General features: G+C 41.5%; 2 protein-coding genes across 4 annotated transcripts in view; both read right to left on the bottom strand.

Moving 5' to 3' along the window:
• Positions 1-27,335, bottom strand: part of LOC119649052 (inactive dipeptidyl peptidase 10) — a 589,248-nt gene that overhangs the window by 547,970 nt on the left and 13,943 nt on the right. The window lies entirely within an intron of this gene.
• Positions 13,939-16,708, bottom strand: LOC119650851 (SCAN domain-containing protein 3-like). The gene is made up of 3 exons (XM_038054001.1): positions 16,325-16,708; positions 14,563-15,495; positions 13,939-14,404 (listed from the first exon to the last, which is right to left on the bottom strand). Exons 1-3 carry the CDS (start codon positions 16,616-16,618, stop codon positions 14,147-14,149), a joined length of 1,485 nt encoding a protein of 494 aa, XP_037909929.1. The 5' UTR covers positions 16,619-16,708; the 3' UTR covers positions 13,939-14,146.

Genomic DNA, 27,335 nt, shown 5'->3' with positions numbered 1-27,335 from the left:
AAGGAACGAAGTTAAAGAAACCAGAACCAGACGCCCTGCGGTGGCGCTGAAGAGGTTGACGAAGTTTGCAGGTGAAGTGTACTAAATAACTCAGTGTCATTTGTTCATGGCTTCCTTGCTGCAGCAAGGATTCATTAAGATTTCTCCGTGTACCATCAAGGATTATTATGCACTTCATCACTCTTTCGTCGATGGTGGCAGAAGTGATGCTGTTAATATCCTTGGGTAACTCTACAAGAAAAAAGTGATATATCCTCGGAACCAAATTTTTCATCATTGGATTATAGCTGCACAAACATTCAAAACAATCTTTATGCCAAGCAAATTTCGAATTCTCGGAATGACTTGCTAACATTTTTTTATTCAATTCACAGACAATACCCTTGGGAAGTTGACACAAATCATTCAGTCGGGGCATGACCAGAGTAACTCAAATCGTTGTTGGTGATCCCGACAGAAGAGTAGAAATGAAATATGTACGCTATGGTGGAACCATTGAAACTATGATATACTTAATAGTATACTTACTAGTTGGTAACAACTACTGAAATCTAGAATGTATGTCTTTTATTCATTCCTTTGGGAAGTATAGTGGAATTGCAATCTGCTTTCCGTTTATTAATATTATTTTGCCGCATTACCTCACGTTATCGCATCACTTAACATGACCGCATTACCAAGCATCACTCTATTACCTATCACGACCGCATTACAAAAGTGATGTTGTAATATAGCATCCCTAACATTACCCTTCGCAGTACAAGTCTCGGCGGCAGTTGTAGATCCCGATGCCGAGTATCGAGCAAGCTTTGGAGCTGTTCCAGCCCAATGGCTTCGAGCTAGAACGTGATTTTGGATGCTTGTGCATATGGGGATGGAAAAAGCCAAAAAGGCTTTAAGTAATTGACTTGTTATAAGGAGTTGGAATAAATGAATGCTGGTTGATGTGTGCACGGCGTTGGTCTACGTAATATTTCCTAGTACAATCTGTTTTCTCGGTGGACTTTGATGTGAAAAGTTGGTTTCAATTTTGTGTGTGATAGGCAAGCTTTAATTATGCGAAGCAAAGGTACCATCAAAGTGAAGTAATATTCGTTAAAAAAAAATCACGATTCCTTGTCTTTTTCATGTGGAAATATTGAACTGTCTATTATTTTATATCCAAATGGGATCTTTTATTAAAAGGTTCATTATTTTTCATTAGTACTTATTTGGCGCCGTCATATACTTTACGTTATGAATGCGGTTTTAAAGCCGGCTATGATGGCATAGTCAGGGTAAAATTTTACACGGCCATGAAAGAATTCGGTATCCCAACGAAATTGGTAAGACTGACTAGGCGACAATGTGCGAGACCAGATAAAAGCAGCAGGATCACTTTCAAGACCATTTGACATCAACAACGGTCTACGATAAGGGGATGCTCACACATCATTGGCCCATACCAAAGAGGCCTCACTCCAGGCAAATCAGCAGTATATGGTGGCAACGTCAGCACCAAAAACCAACTAACCAACAACATCAAACCGCATTGGTCATGGTCGGGAAGAATTCTCCTATCTAGGGTAAAAAATCGCAACCGATACCAGCTACCACCATGAAATGCGCGCACGGTTGTTGTCAGCCAACAGAGCCTATTTGAGTTTACAATAACTGTTCCGCTCGAAACGTCTCTCAGTCTCAACGTCAAAGCTCTCACTGTACAAGACAATGATCCTGCCAGTCCTCATGTATTCTTCGGAGACTTGGGATCTTAGCAAGAAGAATTGCGAACTCTTGGCCGCGTTTGAAAGAAGAATCCTCTGAAGAATTTTTGGTAGCCTACATAACGACGAAATCTATAAGCGATACCATGACCGTGAGATTGTGGATAAAATCCGACTCAATAGATTACGGTGGGCGAGTCACTTAATCCGTATGCATTAGGATTATCCAGCCCGGAAAGTCTATAAAGGCAATATCTATGGTAGAAAAAAAAGACGAGGCGGACTTTGCCTGAGATGGAGTGATGGCGTAGGTCAGGACACCAGACAGCTTTTAGGAATATCGAATTGGTGGACCTCGGCACACAATCGGGATGTCTGGAATTGTAATGTAATAAATACAGGTAAAATTATTTTAATAATAAATAAAATTTGGTCTCATGGGCTGCCGAGTGTTAATATTTGACGTTGATGATACAACCTCATATGTACGGTTAGCGTAATGAAAGCTTATATTTGTGACATTAAGTTGAAATATCGTAACAGCTCATATAGAAAATTAACTAATTCGACCGATTGCATTGAGAATCATCGAAGTTCTAAGTCCACAGCAGAGATCGTACATTTCTTTTGATTAGCCTTGAAATAAGGTTTCACATTTCAACCTTAAAGTATCTGACACTTCAAAATCCCCCATTTTGGTCAATGGACTTGATGCCTACGGATTTTCTAGTGCCAGCTATGGCAAATTTAGTACCTTTTGAAGTTGATCAGGTCCGTTTCCCATTTTTCATTACTTTTTCGTTAAATGAGTACTTTTCACCATAAAACTATCATTATTGTCAATATTACGTTTTGCTGAATGTTAAAATGAAAGAAAATTTGAGCGTTATGCAGATTGTGGTGACTTTTTGAAATAGGTCAAGATTTGAGTAAAAGCGCAAAAACAACAACCATATCACATAATGTACCGAGTTGAGCATAAAGTGAAACGTAATACCGTGGAAGCTGTCAGTTCGAAAACAACGCAACGTTATTCGCAATTCACAAAGAAGCAAGTTAAAAAGCGCTACGATATTAGAGGAAGAGAATACAACACGCCCCGACCGATATTATGGGTAACGAAGATTTATAGTCGTCTTACCAGAAAGCATCCACTCATCTCCGAAAATAACTGAGAGCACAACCTACCCTCCTACCCCCCACAACCAGCTAAAAAAAGCAGCGATGAAGCACATGACATTTTGTGCCATCATCTGTCCGTCTCATAATAGCTATAAGCTTTCGCGGACTGCTTCTGCTGCGCAAAGAAACTGAAATACACGTCCTGCTAACCGCATCCAAAACCAGGCGGAAATCAATTGAGAATAGGTAAAGCGGTGGTTCAAACTCTGCACACTGCTCCACAAGAGTTGGTTTCTTAGTAAGGCAAAAAATCAAACCTACCGTCACTAGCTAAGAATTGCTACACATTTTGCACTTTCGAGGAAAATTTCCAAATACATGGCTCACTAACCTTCACGCCCATACAGAAGAGACTATAGAGTTAGAGACGGATACCTTCTATGAGGCAGTAAAACGAACCCTCGAAGCCTGTCCTGGTATGATATCAAAATCATACTTGGAGATTTTATCAAATAGGAAAAAAGCCCGTATTCAAACGATATGTCGGCGCCCATAGCTCTTAGTATAGTAGTGATAATGGATTGCGGATTATTCAGTGGGAAGTGTCACAAGAAATGATTGTAGGAAGTACCTTATTTGCTCGGAAGGCGTTCAACAAACAAACCTGGACCTCTCAAGCGAGACCACTTTCAACCAGATTGATAGACCACTTTCAACCAGATTGATCACGTATTAATCGAACGTCTTAATGAATGTGAGAACATATAGGGGGTTAATATGGGCTCGCATCACTAATAATAATAATAATCGTTGGCGCAACAATCCATATTGGATCAGGGCCTTGAAGTGTGTTAGAGCACTTCATTGAAGACCGAAACGGTACACTAGGAGGCAATGTGGTCAGCATTGCGCTCGCCCGAGATTACTACCCTGATTTGACTCAGGTACTCATTCACAGTTGAGTCGACTGGTATCCGACGTCAAATCACGATACAAATTCCACTGCCACCAGTGAGATTTGAACCGCGAACTTCCGTATGACAGCCTTGCGCTCTAACCACTCAGCTATCCGGACACGGGCTCGCATCACTATCTCGCTGAAATGGTACTCCGAGCTCGAATAACAACACCACCTCGAGTCCCTCTCACAGTTACGTGAGAGTAAACAATGAAGCCATCCACAGCAGAGTCCTCCATAACACTTATAAAGGGTTAGCTAATAAAGATCCTGGAAATGAGCCATCTCGAAATCACCTTCACAATCACTTGAAGAACGTTACCATTGACGCGATGAATGTAAGCTAGCTACGGAACGGAAGAATACGAGTAGTTGCGAACTCCATCAAGTAGAGCGACTTCACAGAAACAAAAAGGAAGCTTGGGAGAACTAACAAGCCTGTGAACTCGAAAAGTAAAGGGGGCAGCCGCACCGGGCACGAAAGTTTTAGCCAACTGACTACGGCAAATACTGCCACTACTAAGCATAGAGGAAACAGTTCCCAAATCAAATCCCAAATCAAATCAACTAAAAACCATAACTCCACTGTTTCGGACGGAATCACAGCCGAACTGGTTAAATAATTAGCAATGACATATTGTCTCTCCCATACTCAGCTGTGAATGTGTACCTGAATCAAATCAGGGTAATAACCTAGGGCGAGCGCAATGCTGACTACATTGCCTCCTACAGTATTCTGTAGTGTACAGTAACGGTCTTGAATGAAGTGCTCTAACACACTTCAAGGCCCTGATCCAATTGGATTGTTGCGCCAACGATTATTATTATTTATTACATAAAAAGGAGGAAATGATACAGTGCGGTAGTTACCTTGCGGAAAGCGATTGGAAAACTGTTGGAATGTGGACGTCAGTTGCATCAACTTTTCATCGACTTCGAAGCCGCCTGTAATAGTATAACCCAGGTAAACCTGCACATGCCCATAAGAGAATTCGGTGTCCAAAAAAATTAATAAGACTGACTAGGTTGACCCTGGCCAATGTGCGATACCAGATAAATTACTCTCGCGACCATTTAACATACCAATAACGGTCTAACACAAAGGGATGCCCTATCTGCGTCCTTTTCAACTTGGTTCTGGAAAAAAATTATTCGCAATGTTGAGATAAATGCAGGAGGAACCATCCTCTTTAAGGTTTACCAAACTACTGGTAAGTATATATGATGAAAATGTCGACATCATGGGAAAAACGATACGAGACGTACAAACTGTATTCATCCAGATCGAGCTGGCGGTGCAAGATCTTGGGCTGCACATTAATGAAGGCAAAACGAATAAATGGTGACAACGACAGAACGAAAAATAATGAGAGCAGCAGCAAGACCAAATAGCGCTGATTAAATGAGAACAAAAAAGATAGGAGAGTACAACTTTGAGGCCGTTAATCATTTCTTTTATCTAGGGTCGGAAATCTCAAGCGATGCAAGCCGCGCACGGTTTTTGGCAACCAACAGAGCCAGTTTTAGCTTACAAAAAGTGCTTCGCTTGCAACGACCCACTATAAGGTCAAAGCTCTTACTAGATAGGAAGAAAAATTGCGAACTCTTGGCCGCGTTCTAGAGAAGAATCCTTGGAATAATTGTTGGCCCCCTACAAGACGATGGACGATTACGTAGTCTATATCACGACGGCTCAATAGGACACTTTACCAGTGTGGGTGACGATGATCCAGGTCGGAAAGTCTACAAGGGTAATATCTACGGTTGAAAAAAAAAGCGTTGCAGATTCTGCCTGAGATGGAATGATGACGTAGGCCTGGATGCCAGATAGCTTTGATGGAAGCGAATTGATGGAACTCGACCGAACACCGGCATATCAGAAGTTCCTTCTTAAAGCAGGCGTCTACCGGATATCGATTGTTGTGAAGTTGATGGTGACGATGATATATAATATGCATATTCTATGTCATTCATGCTGATCTTGATCGAGACATTCCCTCCCTACGAGTCCATGTTACCATATTCTACCATAAGGAAAAAAAATGCTCGACCTTTTCGCAGGGAAGCTTTCCCCTAAACTCCCTTTTAAACTCAGAATAAAATGGTCATAGCAAATTTCATGACATTTCAGAATAAATTATGTATTGAATCGATTTCAATAATGTTTTGTTCTAAATTAAAAGAATCATCCACATGAACTTCAAGAAACTAAAGTTCCAATTATTTTAATCTGTTCAATTTGACAACCGAAATTTCAGATACAGTCAAATGAATACATACGAGTATAGAATGGATTTGAATAGTAAGTGCCAATTTGAAAGTAATTGAAATATTACAGAAAATCGTGATGAAGTAGAAAAGGCCTCGGGTGCTAGAAGACCTTGAAAGGGAAAACTGACTGGAAGCGTTAAGCTCCTCATTAATGACGTGGTACATTTCAACAGAAAGGCGTGTATGCGTTCGTGCTAGAAGTCTGTAGAGGATTTCACAATAAGCTGCTCTGCATTGTCCTGAAATGTAGGTTCATAACTGTATGCAATTCATTTCAAAAAGTTTAACTATTCAACTTGCTTGTAGGTGTTTATACATATGCATTCCGGGATTATGCAGATGAATAAAAAACAACGGGTAGGATTGTTGCAACATGTACGTTTATTATTCACATGGGGTTCTCATACGTGGCCATCACAGCAGAAACATGAAGCGTTGGGAGCAGACCACAACAAGCAACACAGTACTAATTCCAATTTACCCACTTTATGACCTCTTCTTAAAAAGTTATGGAAGATTAAAAGTACCCTTGTACCACCCAGTTTATCGTATGATGTTGCAGTTTTTCCGATAATGACTGACTCGTTCGGTGCAGTAGTAGCGTATGGATATGTACATGTACCCGATCAGGCAATGTTGCTTCAGCGAAATAACGAAGATAATGAAGTGTCATTGTGCCCGTAAATATTATTAACTAGGTTAAGCAACATATAGTAAATCCTTGGTGATGGCGAAGCAGTTTAATCAGCATCAGATTCCTTAGAAAGTAGTTATATCGTATGTTCAGTTTAAATGCGTTTGCATTTCTTATGCAACCTATCCTTAAATGATTGAGGTTTTTTGACGATATTTAATGAGCAGCTTCAATGGGTTTCTATTAACCACAAAGGCACAGTCACAACTCACATTGGGTTGGGAGGAATCGTGCAAAAGTACATGGTGACTTCACCTTACGCAGATTAAATTCTGCTGTAATGGTTAGTAAAATTTAACTGGAAAATGATATTCCGGATATCTAAAGCAGCACTTGCTCATCACAAATGGAACCTGACATGAAATAGGTGTTAAAAAAGATTACATTACAGAACATTACACAACAAGGATAACATAAAAAGTTGTGTATCTGCCTTATAATGCTTGTTATTCGGCATTGCTGGTGCTTTCATAATATTCGATTCGCAAACAAACGATATTGATGAAACTATAAAAGCGTTGGCTCCATCCGAACAGCCAGCTATTATGTTTCTCTAAAAAATAGCATTAATATATTAACAAATCCAATCCATCAACGACTTCGGTTCAGTTCCACTGAATTGACGGAATAATCGCTCACGACGGCAAGGCGAGCATCAGATGTGTTTTCTGTCACAACTGAGCAATCCATTTGTTAAATATTTCAGGTGTTAATAATATTTGGACGAGTAATGGATTTAATGGGTCAGCAAACCTCATAGCCATACCGAACAGAAGCACATTCTTTACAGATATTTATCTCGAATTTTCGATAATACGGAAACAGAAAGTTGCAATGCATTTACATTGTATACATAATCTATTCTCTTCCAAAGGTGTGGAGTGGAATTCACTCAAAAATGCCACGAAACCTCGGGATAACTGGACACCTCATTCATAGCTCATGGGTTTATTTGTACAGGCGACTTACTTTGAGCGCAGTAAAAAATAATTCAGACTACTGAAAGCTTCGGGTATAAAAGTTTGTGTTCATCTTGTGTGGAAAATTTCCTATTCAGGTTTTCCCATTTGCCCATGGCTAAAAATCCAAAATATTCTTTGATATATGTATGTGTTTCCAAACTCTAGCTCTGCTATTCACTTCGTTAATAAGAGTTCTCCAGTAACTCAAAAATTTTGTATTATATTATTACCTATATCGGTATCAAATTTTGTACTCCGAGGGGGGGTCGAACAAATTTATAAAATAAGGCAATATACTATTATTAGCTTTATTTAAGCAGATATGGGGGGAGGTGATGTGATATACTTTGAGGGTAAGATTTCGTATTTTGCGAATTGCTAATTTTTTCAGATTTTTGGGTTCGCACATTTTGAGCCCTCACTCCCTTGTTTCGCCCAGTATCAGAAATCAGATAAGCTTCTGAAAGTATAATGCTAATGGTTTTCATTTGATACCTTACATGACCATATTCTGTAAAAAAAATGCACAGGCCCCTTTCACATGTATGGGGAGCCGCTCCCCCCATTAAACTCAGTACAAATGGCAAGGACTGTATGTAAAGGGGTTCACAGAGCATACGTTCTCACCAAATTTCGTAACAATCAATTCAGCCGTTTGCGAGTAAATCGGGTGTGACAGACGGACAGATAGACAATGAATCGAATCTAATAAGGTTTTGTTTCACACTTACACAACCTTACAAAGCATTCATATCTACCAGTTTTTTCTGGAAGGTTTTGATCTGAGATTTCAGTTTGTAAGGACAGAATGAGATTTATGATGGTCAAAGACCAAGTGGCTGAAGAAGACCAAAAGGGATCCGCCCGCAAATATTGAAGCTACATCGAAGTGCTCCGTTGGCACGTGCCTGCACGCCTTTGTATTAGCCAGGCTCAGGGGAGAGGACCTTCAAGCACTTCGATCCCACCCGTGTCGTTATACCAAAATTTACGTGTCCGGACCTACGCACTGGGTCCTGACAAAAGCGGGAGAGTTCATTCAGCTTTGAATAGGAAAGAAAAAAGAAACGGCTGGTGTGGTGTCGTCTGGTTCGCGTCGGCTTCGAGTTGGCAGTTTATTTTTACCTGTAATCCGCGAACACCTTATGGATCCGAATTTTCCTAGAAAAATTCCCTAAAGTCCAAAGTGGATAGATGTTTAAACCACCTGCCTTCAGCACCAGAGACAGCGATTCTGGATGTGAAGACAGGAATCCGCTGTCGAAGAAGGCGAAGCCATCATCTAAGTGAACGAAGTGGGATAACGACGCAGGAGTTCTGCTGCGGTGGCATGATGGAGATCGCCTCCCTGGATCAAATTGTTCCTCGTTAGCGATCCGCCAAAAAGTTTGTGATCAAGTGATGAAAATCGTTCGTTCAGCAAAGTCCTCAAGAAAGTGTACAATTTGTTTGTTTCTCAAATTATAATGGCAAAGGCGACCGTATTTTTTGGAAAAACAACCTGTAATTCATGGTGCACCGCTTTAACAAGGTTCAGAATGCTTATTGTTTTATTTGCTCTTCTTTCGGGGTAATTCAAACTCCGATTTTCAAGCCAGAATTAGCCACTTGGTTAAAACACAGAAGTGCCAATCAGTCCACTGGTAGAAATTCTCAAAAAAATGTAATTTGTGTTCATATAAAATCATATTGAATGACAATGTGTTAGCCTTAGATGTGATCTATTTTGGAATCGTGTGGAAATGAACTCTTGGAGCTCTAGAAGGAGTAGGACCTGCATTCGTGTATGAATGTTTTCTTATTTTTCTACTTTCTCTCCTTTTCGATTATTTTATATATTTATGTATTTCATCTTGTTTTCCCCAGTTATCACAATCACGGCGGATGCTGGATTTTAGCTACGACTACCACTTGGTGTCAAGTATTTAGGCTCGCACGATCTCGAAAACTTAAAAGATAAAAAGAGCCTCGTAGTGGTGGTCTGTGCTAGGTTAAAAAGAGAATTCGCCAAGGATTCCCCGCGACATGAACTAGACCATGAGAAGACCCCAAGACACCAAGGGAAGCCGAAAGGGATTTGGGTACAATACGTGTAGCGGAGGGACTACAACCATTTTCATTTCCCGAGCCAGTTGCTCATAGTAGACCTTCTTCTCCACGTATTTCCGTTCAATGTTGTTATTATGGGGGATAATAATAATAATCGTTGGCGCAACAAGCCACATTAGATCAGGTCAGGTTTACACTACAGTACACTATAGGATGCAATATGGTCAGCATTGCGTTCACCCGAAAATATTATCCTGATTTGACTCAGGTACTTATTCAGAGCTGAGCTCACTGGTATCCGACATCTAGTCATAATACTAAATCCCTCTGCCACCAGGGAGATTTGATCTGCGACCTTCGGCTACGACAGCCCAGCACTTTAAAAATTTGAACTATCTGGACAGATATGGGGGATAGCAACATCAATAATATAAGCGGATCGACCCGTCTTGTCAACTAGCAGTACGACAAATGCAAATCGACAGATGAATGCGATGATAATGTGATATGCCCCCTTCTCCTTCCCTTCTCGCGGAAAAATTTATTAGTTTCGGATCAATGTGATGCAGATGTAGGGCATCGATTAACCAGCTATGCGGAACGCTATCGAAAGCGTTGGCATAATCGATATAGCAGCAAAAGAGATTTCTTTGGCCTATAGTTACTTGTTCTGCGGCTGAAGTTCTGCCCACGTCATCCGTCTGCAGGCGTTTCCAGATATGATATCAGTCTGGCAATGGCCTGTCCTGTGAGTCATGCCAACGTTCCAGACGAATTTTCCATGGTTAATCTCTTCGGTCACACAAACCAATAACATGAAAGCAAATCTCCTGAACGTGCAATCTGGCAGCCGCAATTGCATCGAAATACACAAGTGATTGCAGTTGCAGCAGCGGCATATCAACACAGTCGAGATGCAATCTCATCATTGATTTGAAATAGAGCATGGAGTCTACACACGCCCTTTGGAATTCGTCCCATTCCGTAGCGGAGACTTCTGCTGGATGTTGAAAGAGAGTCCTTCGGTGGGTACTGAAACGGTTGCCTGCATTGCCACGAGGTGTAATTGATGCCGCGCCTCTGTCCCCATTGAGTTTTGGCCACCAGTTTCCGCGATGATCTCAAGTCAATATTCCCTGATTATGGCCGAAATTGTGCCGCCGCGAGTAATGAAGCGGTCCTGGTCTGCAACCCAAACGCTCGATGAATCTCTGGTGCAGTAAGTGTACCTGGCCCCGCTGTTAGTTCGTTGTAGGAGCGGATGATAAAGGGGTTCATTTCCTCATCCGTAGCCCACGAATCTCATGAGGTGGTCGCACAGATTGTTTGCGAGACAGCTGCAGCAGGCGGACCCATCCTCCTGGTCATCATGGCGCATAGACGCCACACCGCCCCACGATTAGCAGTTTCGACGCAATGCTATCCATTACGTCCAGTTGCAAAGTGGGACGAATCCCACTGGTTATTCGTACCGGGCAACAAATTCCTCCTTCTCCTGATTTACAAACAAAATAAAATATGATAAGGAATATCAACTTCGCAATGGATATTACATTTGTTATGGAAAGGCCCACCAATAACAAGTAAGGCAGTAAGTATACTCGACAAAATAAATATAAAGGACAAAATAAAACAATAAAACTGCAGTTGTGGTTGGACAACCAAGAAACATAATAAGCAAGTGTTCGAAAAAATCTGCTGGACTATCCTTCCTTTTCCATACTGAAACTGTGATACTTTCTTGCCTGCTAGATGTTGTTTTACCTTCCTCTATAACCCAATTGAGGAATTCACTTAACCACAGGGCTGGCTCTCTTCTTTGCTTTCCAGCGCTCAGATGCAATGACGTCAGGTCCTGTTGCATTCCCCGGTTTCATTAGTTTTATTGCTTCCTCGACTTCAGTGGCGTTGACAGGAGGATGAACATGCTCAATATCCTGTGTACGTTCGTGTCAGCTTTTGACATCTCTTTCACCATCCCGAGTGTCCAGTTTATCGTAAAAATCCTTCTAATGGATAGCGATCGGTTTCTTTGTTCCCCCGTTGCTATTCTTATAAATTTGCCAGGTGACTAGCGTTTTGTTGTCGAGAAATTTGTGGTAGAAATTATTCTTTCCACGGACCCTCATTTCGACATCGATATGCCAAAATCAAGTACCCCGGTTGATGAATCCCTGAGTTGGGACTCGAGAATATATCGCTGCACGTTGTAAGAGGCAATGGAAGGGATTGTGGGCTAGCAACTTACAAATTTTGAATTTTCATTGCCAACGAAACGTCAACAACCCGTCGGCTACGACCTTTGACTATCGAAAATGGACTATGATTAATTAGAGGAATGTGCACACGCTCCTCAACTACGGTACCGAGGGTCCTCAGAAGGCTCGCTTTTTGCAACTTAAGACTTTTGTAATCTGGAAAGCCACGCGGTAGCAGACGTGAATCTGGTGTCGGGCTACTTCTTCCGGATTCCGCAAGCGCAAAATCTCGACCTAGGAATCGCCACTAGTGGCACATTCTTCGAGCACAGAGTCTGCCGTAAGGTCAGTTGGGTTTCAGCTGACCAAAGCCTCACGAGCAATCAGATCAATCACTTCGCGATAAGCAGTAGATGGCTTGTATGTTGTGCCTGCATTTCTCGCAGAGTTGGAGAGCTGCGACCCCCAAAGTTCAACATCGACCGCTGGTATGACCCAATTGTCGATCCACAGTGGGAGAATTATCTCGCTGATCGAACGAAAGATGTACTGAATAATCCGCATGAGAATATCAATGAGCATTAGGCTGTCATTAAAAATGCTCTTTTCGCGTGTGCTACACAGATCGAGGGGGCGTCATAAAATCTGGCTGACTGCGGAATCGTGGAACCGGATTGATGAACGGAAGGGGTTGAAGGCTCTATTGACTGCAACGAGTGATGCCGGGCTTGACGCGAGAAATCTCGAGAAATTTAGTGTAGTGAACGCGTGACAGGAAAGAATCTGCTATTGCTCTGGTCAGTAGTAAGAAGGACCTCTCATCCACGATCATGAAGAACTGAAAAGGTGGAAAGAATAATTCACCACCGTTCAAATCGAGTTGCATTTTGTCACCAATACTATTTCTTCTTGTTATCGGTGACTTTTATCAAGCTGCCTTGCTCCGAGGGCTTGGAGGAATTCAATGGACAATGACGTACTTCCTTAATCACCTTGACTACCCTCATGACATCTGTTTGCTCTCTCACCCCGTTAAATTGCTCTGAACTTGGAAAGACAGGAAAATAGAGTTGAATTGATGGAAAAAGCCAACAAAACCAAAGTTTTCAGTCTGACGGGTCATTACACTCTCTCTATCTGCATTAATGGAGAAAGCATCGAAGGCTTCGATTAATTTAGATACCTAGGAAGGGACGTTTCTGCCGAAGAAGGCACGAACCGGATGTCGTCCAACTTCGTTGCCCTGTCTAAAATCTGGAAATGCAGTTATATCAACACCAAGATCAAGTTGAAACTGTTCTGTGCTAGTGTTCTTTCTCTGTTACTATATGGAACTAACACATGGAAAGTGAACTCCACTGTTGCCCGAAAGCTCCAAAGTTTCATCAATACCTGAATGTGTCATATCATCGGAGTGCTCTGACCTGATAGTATTTCAAACAAAGGAGTTGGTCGACGCACAGTCATGACACTGGTCCGCACTGTGACCGCATGACAGAAGTAGCAGGTCATGCATTAAGAAGGGGCGAAAATTGCATTGCAATTCTCCTTAAGACATGGAAACAAATGATTGAGGATCGAAACTGAATATCACCTCACCAGTTCCGTTTACGTGGAAGCATTCCACAACCCCACAGATGCGCAGGATCACACACCTGATATAAAATGCTATAGCAATTTTTCCCGATGTCGCCCAGACATTCGATAAGGTATGGCACCAATGTCTACTATATGAATTGCCTGGCAACCTGCCAGAAGAATTTTCTATATCCTGAAATCATACCGCATATTCAGAGTGGAACACGAAGGAATGCACTTTAAACTAGAAAAGCAGCAGCCGGTCTACCACAGGGCAGTGCCAGTGGCACTGTGATGCAAACTCAAAAAAAATAAAATAAGTAGAATTGAGGAAAAAAATAAGTAGATTTGATGATAAAATAAGTAGATTTATTTTTGTGCCATTAAGAGCCCTGTTACCTCAAAAAAATTCGTAATATTATTTATAACTTTAATCTATTCAAAGTATTAGGTACAGAACACAAAAAACATAACATAATTCAGAATTAATGATAAAATATAACAATAAATAAAATGTAAAATAATTCATTCAACATTGAAAAACAAAACTTAATTCCAAAATAAAAAAGGAACCAACAAAATAAAAATTCAATAAAAATTAAATTAAGTTATTTGGGAATATCATACATAGCTTTATTGCACTTTTTTCTCATCTCAGTAGTCACTTTGAAATTTGTGCAATCAGAGTTTTGTAGTTTTAGTAACCCTTTCGTTTGTAAGCATGCTTTAATGGTTGCATTCTCTAATCGATTTCTGATTTTTGTTTTCATTAAATTTACTTGGGAAAATACCCTTTCAACATTTGCAGACGAATGTGGGAAGGACAAAATAGCAAATACTAATTTAACTAAATTCGGGAATGCTTGCTCGTTACCAATTTCAATGCGAGCAACCATACGCCAAAATTCTTCAATGTCAAAAATTTGTTCTTTATCTTTTACGAAATTTATCAGAGTACGGTATTCCGAGTCAATTTCTTGTATATTGTCAGCTAGTAAACGTGGGACTTGTTGTAAAAGTATACATTGTCAGGTGCGATTATGGAAAGATTCCTAAAAAAAGAGTTATTCAAATCGAATCTTTTTAATATTTGCAGAACGGCCTCAATATAAAAGTTACGACACTTATTCTTAAAAGTATCTATTTCAATGACATTGATTTCATTCGTAATTAGAAAGCATTCAACTTTTATACCGAGGTATATACTTTCCAAATCTAACAAACATTCTGGAGGGAGATTAAATTCTGAGGTACTATCTAAAAACATTGTAATATAATCTTTCCTTACAAAGCACTCTAACAATGTTACTACTATTTCTTTAACCGAACTGTGCAACTTATGTATCTGTGAGCTTTCTGATTGAAAAAGTTTATTTAATTTAATGAAAAAAGGAAGTGCGAATTCTAAAAACAATAAATATAATTTAGTTATAGGACCTTTCAGCGACGTTAAAATATTTTTAGCTGTTTGTAGATTTTCCTCTTTGACTGCAATAGAAAAGTATGCTATAAGCACATCATACTGTTCTATTAAGCGACTTACGACTGCAGATAATGATAACCATCTCGTTTGAGAAGGGTGTAAAATTTTATTTGCTTTGAATTCAAAAAAATATTGTAAGGAAGAAAAATCCTTAAGACGTTTCGATGAACTCTTCAAATAATTGAAAATATTACGCGCCAAATCTTCTACTTCGCCGGGAAGTTTTTCGCATGCGTATGAGGCGCATAAGTGAAAACTGTGACAAACACATTTAAGAACGAACAGATCATTTATGTCTGCTTTCAATAATGTAGATACGGAATGATTCCTACTCATCATAACATTGGCTCCATCAGCTGCGAAACCAATCATGTTTTGTTTGTACATGATATTATTCTTCGTGAAACTATTGATTACAGCAGAAAACAGACTACTAGCATCTGCAGATTCAACTTCAATTAAATCAAAAAACAAGTCGGGAAACCGGAAGCTGGACGCTTCAGGTACGAAAGGTTTTGTGTATTTCTTAGTACTTAGCACGTAATATATCCATATATTATGTGAGTATCCACTTTCGGGTGATATTGACATTCATAGTCTTCAATTTTCAAAGAAGCAACAAATTTGAGGTATTATAACTTTGTTAGTGATTGTGCGATTTCCACCAAACTTGGCAAGATCATGCTCTATATTATAGCCTATATCACTGCAAAATTTCATGGTACTAGGATGAACTTAAGGGGGGTTTCTAACCAATTACAAAAATTGTAGTAATATACTATTATTAACTTTATTTAAACAGATATCGGCATAGAAGGTATTTCGGAGCCCAGGCACCATATAGTGGCAGCCTCCTGATTTTTTTTAGATTTTTTGGTTTGGTAATTTCTGAGAATGGCCCCCTTAAAGAAGTGATCACTTTCAACCCCCCGCGCTCCCCACCATTCCAACGAATGACAAAACTAAGATCGGCTTTGAAAAGTACTAATCGAGACCTTTAATTTGATACCCCACATGACTATATTTGATGAAAAAAAATTTTACACCCCCCTTTTGCATGTATGGGGACCCCCCCTTAAATTCGACGTAAAAGGATGTAATTCACTGTATGCGTGAGCGTTCACAGTTCCCACCTTTCTACCAAATTTGGTGCCAATCGCTATAACCGTCTCCGAGAAAAATGCGTGTGACGGACAGACAGACAGACAGACAGACAGACTGACGGACATACAGACAGACAAACAGACAGACAGACGGTAAACCGATTTTAATAAGGTTTTGTGTTTACACAAAACCTTAACAAGTCATGTACTTTAAAATTTTTACATACTCTAACCACCAAGCACAAGGTTTTTACTAAAGATATATCTATGGACTCGTCAATAATTAAAGAAAATTTATTGGCGTTTAACAAATCAACAATTTCTTCTATGTAAGATATTCCCAAAACGTTCCGTAAAATGTTTACCATTTTCGTCCTAGAACACTTTACTTTTTTGGCAATATTCGAATCCGGGGTAATTTTGTTAACGAATTGCGGTAAGTGACCCATTATTTGGAATGCCAAATTATGTTCCGCAACAAATACTGCCATCATAATCTCGGCATCAATAACAGCAGTCTTGGATGCTGAACTAAATAATGGTTCAATATTTTGTTGCACTAGGTTTAATGAAATCGTTCCAGCGTTTTTTTACCCATCTTCCCTATGTATACATCTACAGAGCACACTTTACAGAATGCATAATGACAACCTTTTGTTCCTTCAGATAACCATTTAAATTTACTTTCCCAGTATTTTACGTACTTTTGTTCATATTTCTGCTTTTTCGATTTTTCACATTCCTTATCCTTTTCCGGACTTTCATTAATTCCCTCGGTGCTTTCCGAGTCAGGTTAAGAACTTGAAGATGTCCGCTGCGGGTCCTTCGAAACTACTTCGAAAAATCTTTTCATTTTCATGCCTAAAATTATCTTTCTTACAGTTACATGCTAAACTTAATTTTCAATTCTTACTTACGCAACTTACGATTACATGAATAAATTTAAATTCCAATCTCATAGAATTCAAACGAAACCGACCGGCTCACCGGCGCTAAACAAAGTGCGAACAGTTAAACAAGTAAAAAACACAATCATGTCATGACACACTCTGACACACTTTGACACATTTTCCAACTGCAATTTATACACATGCACGGCCTCATGTCATGCATATACAAACCAAGTGACAAGCCACAAGACTTGACCGTTGAACTACCATGGTAGTCTTTATACTACTGTTTTTAGTTCAGCATCAAGATCCATTCTACTCTAAACGAAAATTGTTGTAATATAACCTTCTACTTCAATGACTATTTATGCGCTTTGCAAAAATTGAAAAATCAATCATAGCGTGTAAAAATAAGTAGATTTCATGCAAAAATAAGGAGATAAGTAGATCGAGTCGAAAATAAGTAGATCTCCTTATAAATAAGTAGAGTTTGCACCCCTGAGTGCCACGGACACTACTTCACTATTTCTTTTGTATACCGATGGCATGCGATGTTGTGAAGAAGCCGACATAGCGACATTTGCGGATGGCAAAGCTACTCTTACCACGGGTAAGACTACGGAGGATTGACCACATTGTAGAATACACCAAGAAATGGAAAATAAAGTTAAACTTAAGCAATTAAACGCATATTATCTTCACAAAAAAAAAGAAAATCCTGCTAAAGTTATCATAAACGGACAAGTTGTGTCCCAGCCGAGTGACGTCAAATATTTGGGTATGATACTCGATGTTAAGCTCAGTTGGGAAAGACACATGCTAAGAAAGAAAGACGAATTAAATGCCAGATGCAGATATGCTGGTTTTTGGGGAGGAATTCCCAGCGTGACCGTCGGAAATAAGTTGCTAATTTACAAGCAGATCCTAAGTCAAATATGAACGGACGACATCCAGCTCTGGGGCTGTGCCAAAGAGTCAAACCTAATGGTCAAACAAGCGTTCCAAAATAAAGCGCTTAAAAGCATAGTAGAGCAAGTAAATACGGATAGCCGCTAGCTACACTTACAAGAAAATAACGAAGCCTGAAAATTGACTGATATCTCTGCAATAATCAGACGGCTGAAAAGAGTAAAGTTAAACGACCTGCTAACACGAAGGATGCCTAATGATAATGAGCCAAGCCAACCAAAGTGCTGTGGTTGACGACAGAGCCATCTCCCAATAAAAGCGAAACTTAAATATGCAAAAAAATCTGCTGCTCAGTTGCAGCTTGGCGAGGGGTGATTTAAGCGGGTAAAAATCCCACATTCTTAGGGAACATGAATCCTAGGATTAGTGTTTTGAAGATTTCCACGTCTTTAGAAAAAAAATTCTTATAACCTGTCATATAGTCCGACAAGTGTTGTTCGGTAACAGTCTGGCCTAGTGGGTTTTATTCTAGATGCGCACTGTCTTCTTTTTACTATGTACATGTCTCTGCAGTTGAAAGCATCACGCCATTACTTGAAGTAATCGCTGTGACGCGGACCTTTGAATGTTAACTTTTGCCCATTTTTAGATTGGTCATACCAAACACCGGACACAGAACAGAAGACAGAAGGCAGATGATAGCGGACAAAGCCATCCCTTCCTTCCTTTGAATTCCTTTGAAGTCGATGGGCAAGACTGAATGCCAGATCAAGACTGGGTGACGCGCGTCCTTCTTCTCTTTGATGTAGCGTGATCGAGGGGTTTAGCCGAAATTGTAGGTTTAACTATTTTAAAGTGTTATGGAGTGAATGAGTGGAATCTGAACACTGTTGTGTTATGTTATTATGTTGCATCGATATATCAATAAAAAGCTAATGTAAAGCCTGTTCCGCTCAGATTCCCGCCATTTAAAATGCAAGACTTTTAAATGGCGGCAAAGAAATGGCTTACAAAGGGGCGAGCAAGCTTGTATCTGTATTTGCACTTACGTGTGGGTAGACCTAAACCATATTTTTCAATCTAAAAAAACATTTTGGTTAGCTCTGCCTATATTATATAAATCCCATGTTTTTCATAAATTTTATTTTGGGAGATTCTCGGAAACTCTGATATCTTTATTGTGCTTGTTAATTTGATCAGATATCCAATTTTGTCCTTATATAAGTAGCATCTCTAATTAACATTGTTAGGAGCTATGTATATGATGCAAGGAAACGTCAAGGCAAACATAAGCTCGGTGGAAATGAAGTTTGTGACGCTCCTTTTACTGCGTGGGTATACCCATGTGTGTAATTACATACACATACGACTAACATGGTAGACACAATATTATTCATAGTAGACACAATATCATTTGACTAACCAAATTATTCCATTTGCCCTCGTTTCCAGGCCAGTGAATAAATCTTTTTTCATTCCGAGATCTTTTCCCATCCATTGCGAACCAGGGGAAGCTACGAGTATTTGTGAATGGACTAAAACGGATGTCAAAGTTTCAAGTTCAATGGTCAATGCGTCACGTTTTAATACATGTTTGCCCGGAGATATTTGTAGCTGTAACTGCCCCACACTTCAATAGAATTTCCTCCCTTTCTGGGGTCAAAATATTAAGTAGAAGATATGAAAATAATAGTTTATGATGATTTTATTACGATGGATACTTTGCTTTTTCTCACTATTCCAGCTAACTTAGTTTATTCACATAAATACGTACGTTATTGATATCTATAGGAATGATCTTGCTATTTTTCTGAAGTGACAAAGTACTCCAGATAAACCCAAAAATTTCCAATAAACCAAAATCATTCAATACGCTTGTAATACGTATACCTATAACCCACGCAATCCATTAAAATTGATCTGAAATCCGAACCCTTTCGAGCCCTGCTAAAAGTGCAATTCTCATTAAATTCAAGTTTCCTTCGTTCCACACAAATCAAGTTAACATCGATTTATTCGAACTCATCCTGTATCGATAAAAGTCCTCGAGTCCGAAAATCGGTAAACTCTCGCAAACACATACGGTTAATCCGATGAATCTCACATCTCCACACGTTCCTCCATTTTTTATGCCAAAGGATTTTATCTATGACTAGTGGACCGGATAAAAGAATGAACGAAATGTATCTGTGCGGAAACCCAACATGCTGGATAAATAGGACTAAGGCACATAGTAATGAAGCAGTAAATAAACAAACGTCAATCAGATAATGAGGATTTATGTGCATTGCTAGCGAACAGATAAATGGGGTTAGCATTCGATTCAGATGCAATGCAGGATTTGAAAATTTAGTTAATGGTAGCAGATATTTGCAGATATGTAGAATTCGATATGATGTACCACCGAATACGGTATATGTGTGCGCACCGATTACAAAACCTGCATTAGATAATGGGTCAATTATTCGTGCTATAAATAAATGTGAAGCTGAATGTAGGGTGCTAATGGTAATATTGTAATTAAAATTCAATCATGGTTAGAAATATGGATTGCCTCAGTTAAATTAATGGCCTGGAATGTACTTATTGCACACACATACGTTTAATATTTTTGTTTTGCCAAAATTTAGAATTTGTGCCGAAATTGTGGAGAACTTTTCCTGTTTCCACCCTACTTCTCAATTAATGAACGACTAATTATATGCGCCTAAACAAACTTTATTTCAAGTTTTTCAAGTGAAATACGGAGAAAAGGGGTCGCCGTTTGACTTTGCCACTCCACCAACCGTCAATATATTCGTCTATTTTCGAAAGTTCTTAAGGAACAATGACGAAATTCAAATATGCGGTTCATAGCTGGAAGATTCTATTAACCCTCGGTAAGTCCTTCATTATCCAACTAATACAAGAAGCAGCATAAATTACATTTTGGTGCTAAAAAGCGGCAAATTATGCATTTGTAATGGAGGATAAGGCATCTAATACTCGCTTTCTCCAAATCGAGGGAGAAGTGACATGATATAATAGTATTCTGGAGAGTTTGCGTCACTGTACTTGTGTACTCTGGTGAACCGGGTGGATGCAGATGCTTTCGATGTAGGTGACGTTTACATGGTGATGAGTGATGTATATGCCAAGGTGGGCTCTGTGAAAACTTTGTACGGGCACGTAATGGGGCCTTGATGAACGCAACAATAATGGTGAAAATTTGTGAATTTCTGCAATTTTCACCATCTTGCCATTCTGGTCGTCAGCAGTACACTGTTCGAGAACAGCGAGTGGTACAAAATATGTTGAGTTTCGACCGACCGGGTACGGATATCTAATCAGATCGACCATATCGCAATCAGCAATAGATTTGAAAATTGTCTTCTGAATATGGGTAATAAAAAGGGATAATCACCTCGTGGTCGCTCATCGTCGCTTCGGTGTCACTATAACATCTGCTCGCAGGCGAGCGTTGGTGCCAAAACTCAAAACGGCCGTCATTCACATTCGGCTGTTAACGACACAGACTCTATAAGAATCAGCACTGTGCCGAAGTCCAAAGTGTTCCATCTCAGACCAGGATGAAATTATCGGCTACGTCCGAAAAGGACGTTACAAGACCTGACTAACTGTGGAAACGTGGAGATGGGAGCTCCGTTACCTTGAAAAAGTATGAGAAGTACATAGTGCGAGCCGGGACAAAAGGAATTCCACCATTGCACTAGTGGGTGTGGTAGAACTCGATTCTACTGCACGGAACGTTGACAATATTCCCTCCATCGGCGATGATAACAGATGAAGAAGTAATACAGTTCTACCACTTTTGAATGATATGGTAGGCCACAAGACCACCAAACAAAAAAGAAATCATCTTTGCTATCAACGCGCTTAAACAGAGTAAAGCCATCGGCCTTGACAGTTTCCCTGTGAAGCTTTTTCATGCAGCAATTTCATCGCATTTGCAACTTCTGGAAATATGAAATCTTTTCCAATGATTGCAATAGGGGGATGATGGTTATGTTTCGAAAAAGGTTACCCGCGAGAACGGCATTTGTGTTCTTGTTGCTGGCGCGAAGATATAAGGTAAAATCATTCTTTACTTCTACCAAAAACACTTCGAAAACTTGATTGCTAGGCTTCGTTTCGCCCTCATTGCTTGCATTCCGGCCACATTAAACCCTACATATCGTTGTGAAGCAGTGTGCGGAGTTTAAATCATCGCTCTACCTGTTCTTTACTGATTTCGAGTAAGCCTTGGATAGCCTGAACAGGAAGTGTATCTAGCATGCTCTTCGCAGGAGAGGCATTCCGGAGATTAGTTTATCAATTAGTAAATCCACATATGAGGTCCAAAGCGGAATACGTCAGGGTTACATCTTGTGGCTGAGACTTTTTTTCCCTTTATCGGTGACATTTATTATAATGCCTTCATCGCAGGATGAGGAAAGCTTCAATGAATTATGCGATAGTTCCTCAAACTTTTTGTTTATACAGCAAGGTTTGCTTGCTCTCTCATGGGATAATGAATTTTGGCCGAATGGCTCTCCATCTGGAAAGGATTGGATTGAAGCACAAACACCAACAAAATCTAGGTTCTAAATTAGACTGATCACCCAATCTTCCTATTTGCAATAATGGGCATGAATCGCATTCAAGGCATTGGTCAATTTGCATATCTAGCAAGCGTTGCTTGTCCCCAGTAGCACCGAACTTGGTGCCGTCCGATGCATTAACAACACTCAACCGGCCTTGGCTGTTTTGTATAGAATTTTTCTCTTTGCACTGTTGTATCGGAGTACTACTCGGAAAGTTGTCACCACTGTTACCCAAAGGCTATAAATTTTCATCAGTTCATGGCTGTGTTGTGCCATCATGGCCTGGACAACAATTAATGAAAAAAACAACAGGTCGGCGTACATACAGAACAGCAGAAAAGATGTACAGCCGAAACGCGATGACACGTAGGCATAGTTGACGCCCTAAGCCCCACATAGGGGCTTTTTTGTAGACCACATATTAGGGTACGGCGAATACTTCCTTGTTGTAATTTGGCCGAAAATCTCAACGTCATCACATGGAAATCCTAAGTCTAAATAAAGTAATAGCAGTCAGTTAACCCTGCGGTAGAGGACATGAAATCAGTGTTGGATTCATGATAATAACTTCAATTGCGCACGCAACAATGTTCCAGGAGTTCGTTAAGAGAGAAATTTTCGAATGTTGTTAACCCTGCTGCACCACATTCGGCGAAGCAAACGCGACGTTTATTTTGAGTTTCCCTAACTCCGAGAAAAGGGTGGACTCAAACTGCATTCCCTGGTCAGTGATGATCACTGCAGGGACGCCAAAGCGAGGGATCCACTGTCGACAGAGGGCCTCGGCACAAGATTGCGCCGTAATGTCTTTCAGAGGTATTGCCTCAGGCCACCGCGTAAACCTGTCGATGATTGTAAGGCAATACTTGAAACCGTGCGAGTCTCGCAAAGGGCCTACGATGTCGAGGTGTATAGAGTGGAACTGCTTGGTAGTGCAGGGGAATGCAGGCCCACTTCTTTCCCTACATGCCTGGTGAATTTACACTTCTGGCATACAATGCACTCTCTGGCCCAGGAGTTGATGTCCTGATGCGCTACATCATGAACCGCGTTGAACACTTCCTTCCAAAAAGTAGACGGATTGTATGGCCGGGGTCCCTTTTCTGAGTATTCGCAGCAGAGAGAGAGGTTCGAGCCGAAGATGGGCAATTCCCGAAATTTGTATTTGGGGTTGGATTTGAGGCTCTGAAGTACTGCGTCGTTCACCTGCGCCTTGGCGATAGCCGGGAAGTCGAGTGAGGCGGGGATATTAACCTCGGAGGCAAGAGACAAAACGTCAGTAACTATGTTGTCCTTGCCGGACACGTGCTGTATGTCGAACGTAAACTGGCTTATCAAGCTCAGGTGTCGAAGCTTCTGTTTCAAAGCATATGTCGGGCTTCTGTTTCAAAGCATATGTGAGAGGCGTATGGTCCGCGAACACTGTGAACGGCCTGCCTTCTAGGGAGAAGTGGAAGTACTTAATGCTCAAGTACGCGGCGAGCAGTTCCCGATCGTAAGTGCTGTAGTTCCGTTGAGCGAGGTTTAACTGTCTGGAGACGAAGCTCAACGGCTGCCAGACCTTCACCTTTTGGTAAAGAGCAGCACCTACTGCGATATCAGAAGCATCAACAAAAACGGCTAGGGGAGCATCTTCTCGAGGAAATGCTAAGAGCGTAGCATCAGCCAGTTGTTGGCGGGATTTATCAAACGCGCGGACAGCCTCTTCAGACCATACAATCTCTCGTGTGTCTTTGGTTTTGGGGCCAGACAAGTACGCGTTCAAAACGGACTGGTGTTGGGTGGCCTTGGGCAGAAAACAACGATAGAAGTTTAGCATGCCCAAGAACTTCCTCAAATCCTTCACGGTTTTCGGACGCGAAGAGCTTGAGATCGCTTGCAGCTTGTCTGGGCCGGCCTGTATTCCTTCAGGGGAAATGAAATGGCCGAGGAATCTCATCCGTGTCTGAAGTAACTTAAATTTCTCAACGTTTAGGACTAAACCGGCCTGAAGGAGATGTTGAAAAATGCACTCGAGTTGGGCTAAGTGCTAGGTTGAGGTTTCGCAAGACCTAGTGCATAAACCTTTGAAAGGTTTACGGTGCATTAGACAACCCGAAAACCATCCGTGTGAACTCGAAGAGTCCAAAGGGTCTGCATATTGCCGTTTCTGGGATGTCTTTTGGAGCTGCCGGGATTTTGTGATAGTCCTTGGTTAAATCAAAGGTCGAAAAGGTGCGGCAGTTTGCGACATGATGCGCAAAGTCGTGGATGAGTGGAATAGGATATCGGTCTGGAGCAGTCTGCGCGTTAGGCCTTCTGTAATCCCCACGGGGGCGCCATTTGGCTTAGGGTCCATATGGAGTGGGGAAGACCAACAGCTGTCCGAAGGTCTGCAGATACCCTGTTGCATAAGTTGTTCGAACTCTTTCCGTGCAATAGCCAGCTTCTGGGGTGGTAGAAGATAAGGAAACCAGTAGTGTTATTGCGGTGCTGCAGATTGTGTTTCACTGGTTTAGAGAGACTACATTCGGTAGTAATCTGGTTGAATTAAGTTATGTTCTCCAAAAGTACCGAAAGATTGCTGTCGGGAAGAGATGAGATTCTGCCTGACGAATTAAGGTTGGCTGTGGAGTCTATAAGGGATCTGTTCTGTAAGTCCACCAACAACCCATAGTGATATAAGAAGTCTGCGCCTAGAATGGGGAAGCTGATATCCGCCAAGATGAATCGCCACAGGAACGTCCTACGCAAGTCAAGACTCACGTCCACTTGCCTGTATCCGTAGATGTTAATACGCGAGGAATATGCCGCCGCATGTTTCAAAGGTTGAGGAAATTGCCGATGATGCCGGGATACGGGAAGAACCGAAACCTCCGCACCAGTATTTACAAGATACCTGCGCCTGCTGAGACGTGGCACTGCGTTTTGGGTGGCCGTCGCCAGGACCCCCGCGAACCTAGTTTTTTGAGGTGGGTGCGAATTTACACGGTGGTGGCTTTTTCGCCGAATCTGCGATGGTACCAGCAAATGCTTCGGTCCGTAGGTTTTCCTGACGACCTGCTACCCGACCGCCCTTTTCGAGCAGAAGACCGCGAGCGAGCCCGAATGCTGAGCGTCCAGCGTCACCCTCATGTCAGCCATATTGGCCACAACGTGGCCATCTCGCGCTTCAGCTCGCCAACTTCGTTGGAAGGCTGCTGAACGGCCGCTATAGTTGGAGGCGCGTGCACCTCGTGCACCTTATCGGCCGCAGCTGCCAAAGAACCGGAGACGCACGCGAGGACCGCCTGGGGCTCACCGGAAGTCGTCGCAGCCAGAGTGACTTCAACAGATCGTCGTCGATCTTGCTCCCACCGAATTGCCTCATTTCACTCGATCGCGCAACGTCAAACCTGCCAGCAAGTTATCCACCTTAGCTGACTCACTTACCGACAGGCGCTTTATCAACTCTGTTTTCAATATCGTGTAGGAGGCCAATTTTACTATGTCTGCCCCCAGGAGGATGGACTCCTCATCTAGGCCCATAATCGCATAATTAAACTTTGTCGCGTCCGCCGTTATTCCGGACATCTGGAATTGCGCCTCCAGATGGATGAACCACAGCTTCGGATTCCGCCGCCAAAATGGAGGGACGCGCACAGCGATGGGCCTCCCGCGTCTTTGTCTTCCATCGACATAACAACAGCTAAGTTTATGACCCGAGTTTTGTCGAAGACCGAATTCTTAAAGGCCCGAATCTGACTACGGCAGACCGCACCCACAAATGCCCCGTTCGACAGAAAAAGAGACACCACCGACGCACCCCGAAGCGGACGCTTGATGCGCAGACCAAAATAAAGAACTCGCCAAAAGAGCGGAAATCTAGAGTATCAACGCCGTCCCTTGCGGCGGTTTTATGGTGATTATTAATTTTAACACTTATTGGATTTCATAATTAATATAAATTGTATAATTATTGTTCAACGCCCCCGATGAGAATTGTTGATGTTGTTGCTGTTGTCAACTGAATCCGTCGTAACTTGCGATTGATTCTTGACGGCGAATCCGGCTCCCTGTGGCGACGTCGTCGAAGTCAGCTTCCGCTTCTTGGTGGCTGATTTCAGCACTTCCAGTCGGCGTTGATATGGGACGTCCTCGGTAAAACTCAATTACGGGGCGGTCACGTCCCCGAAATTAGCACAGCGCCTGGTTCCTGGTGTTGCTGAACCTGAGCTCGTAGCTGGAATCACGGAAGCGCAGTTCGGTTTCTTCTTATATTATAACTTGGGGATATTCTTGTATTTGGACTGAACTTTTGAATCCAGAAAATACTCGGGAAATGCACAGAAACTTTTGAACAACAGTTTCCATGTCCGGATAGTTTAGTGGTTAGAGCGCTAGACGGTCGCAGCAGAAGGTGGCGGTTTAAATCTCACTGGGAGCGATTTGATTTTGGATGTCGGATACCAATCGACTCAGCTGTGCTCTAATATGCTTCAAGGTCCAAATTCAATTGGACTTTCCCGCCAACGATTATTATTATGGAAAGGTTTATCGGCCTGGTAATAACAAGATTCTTCCTGCACTAATGCCCAACACTTTTACGGTGTCCAAAAATTTGAACGAGATTATTTAGGAAACGCTGTATCGCATTGGCTTGCCGGCCGTGATGCAGTAGGCCTAGCTAGGGCAATCAGACCCGAGTCTGCACGGGGACTCATCTAAAGTGGCTTCGGTCACGAAACCTTACCAGGGGTATACTGGTACCATGGGAACCAAGGTAGCCCCTGGACTCTTATACTTCCTGAGAATTCCTGTCGTATCTGAGTACAGCTCGGTTGGTTGCGGTTGGCTCCCTAGTGGGAGTT

Source organism: Hermetia illucens, chromosome 1, assembly GCF_905115235.1.
Source record: "Hermetia illucens chromosome 1, iHerIll2.2.curated.20191125, whole genome shotgun sequence".
NCBI lineage: Eukaryota > Metazoa > Arthropoda > Insecta > Diptera > Stratiomyidae > Hermetia > Hermetia illucens.
The sequence above is the reverse complement of the archived record's forward strand: the minus strand, read 5'-3'. Positions and strand labels throughout refer to the sequence as shown.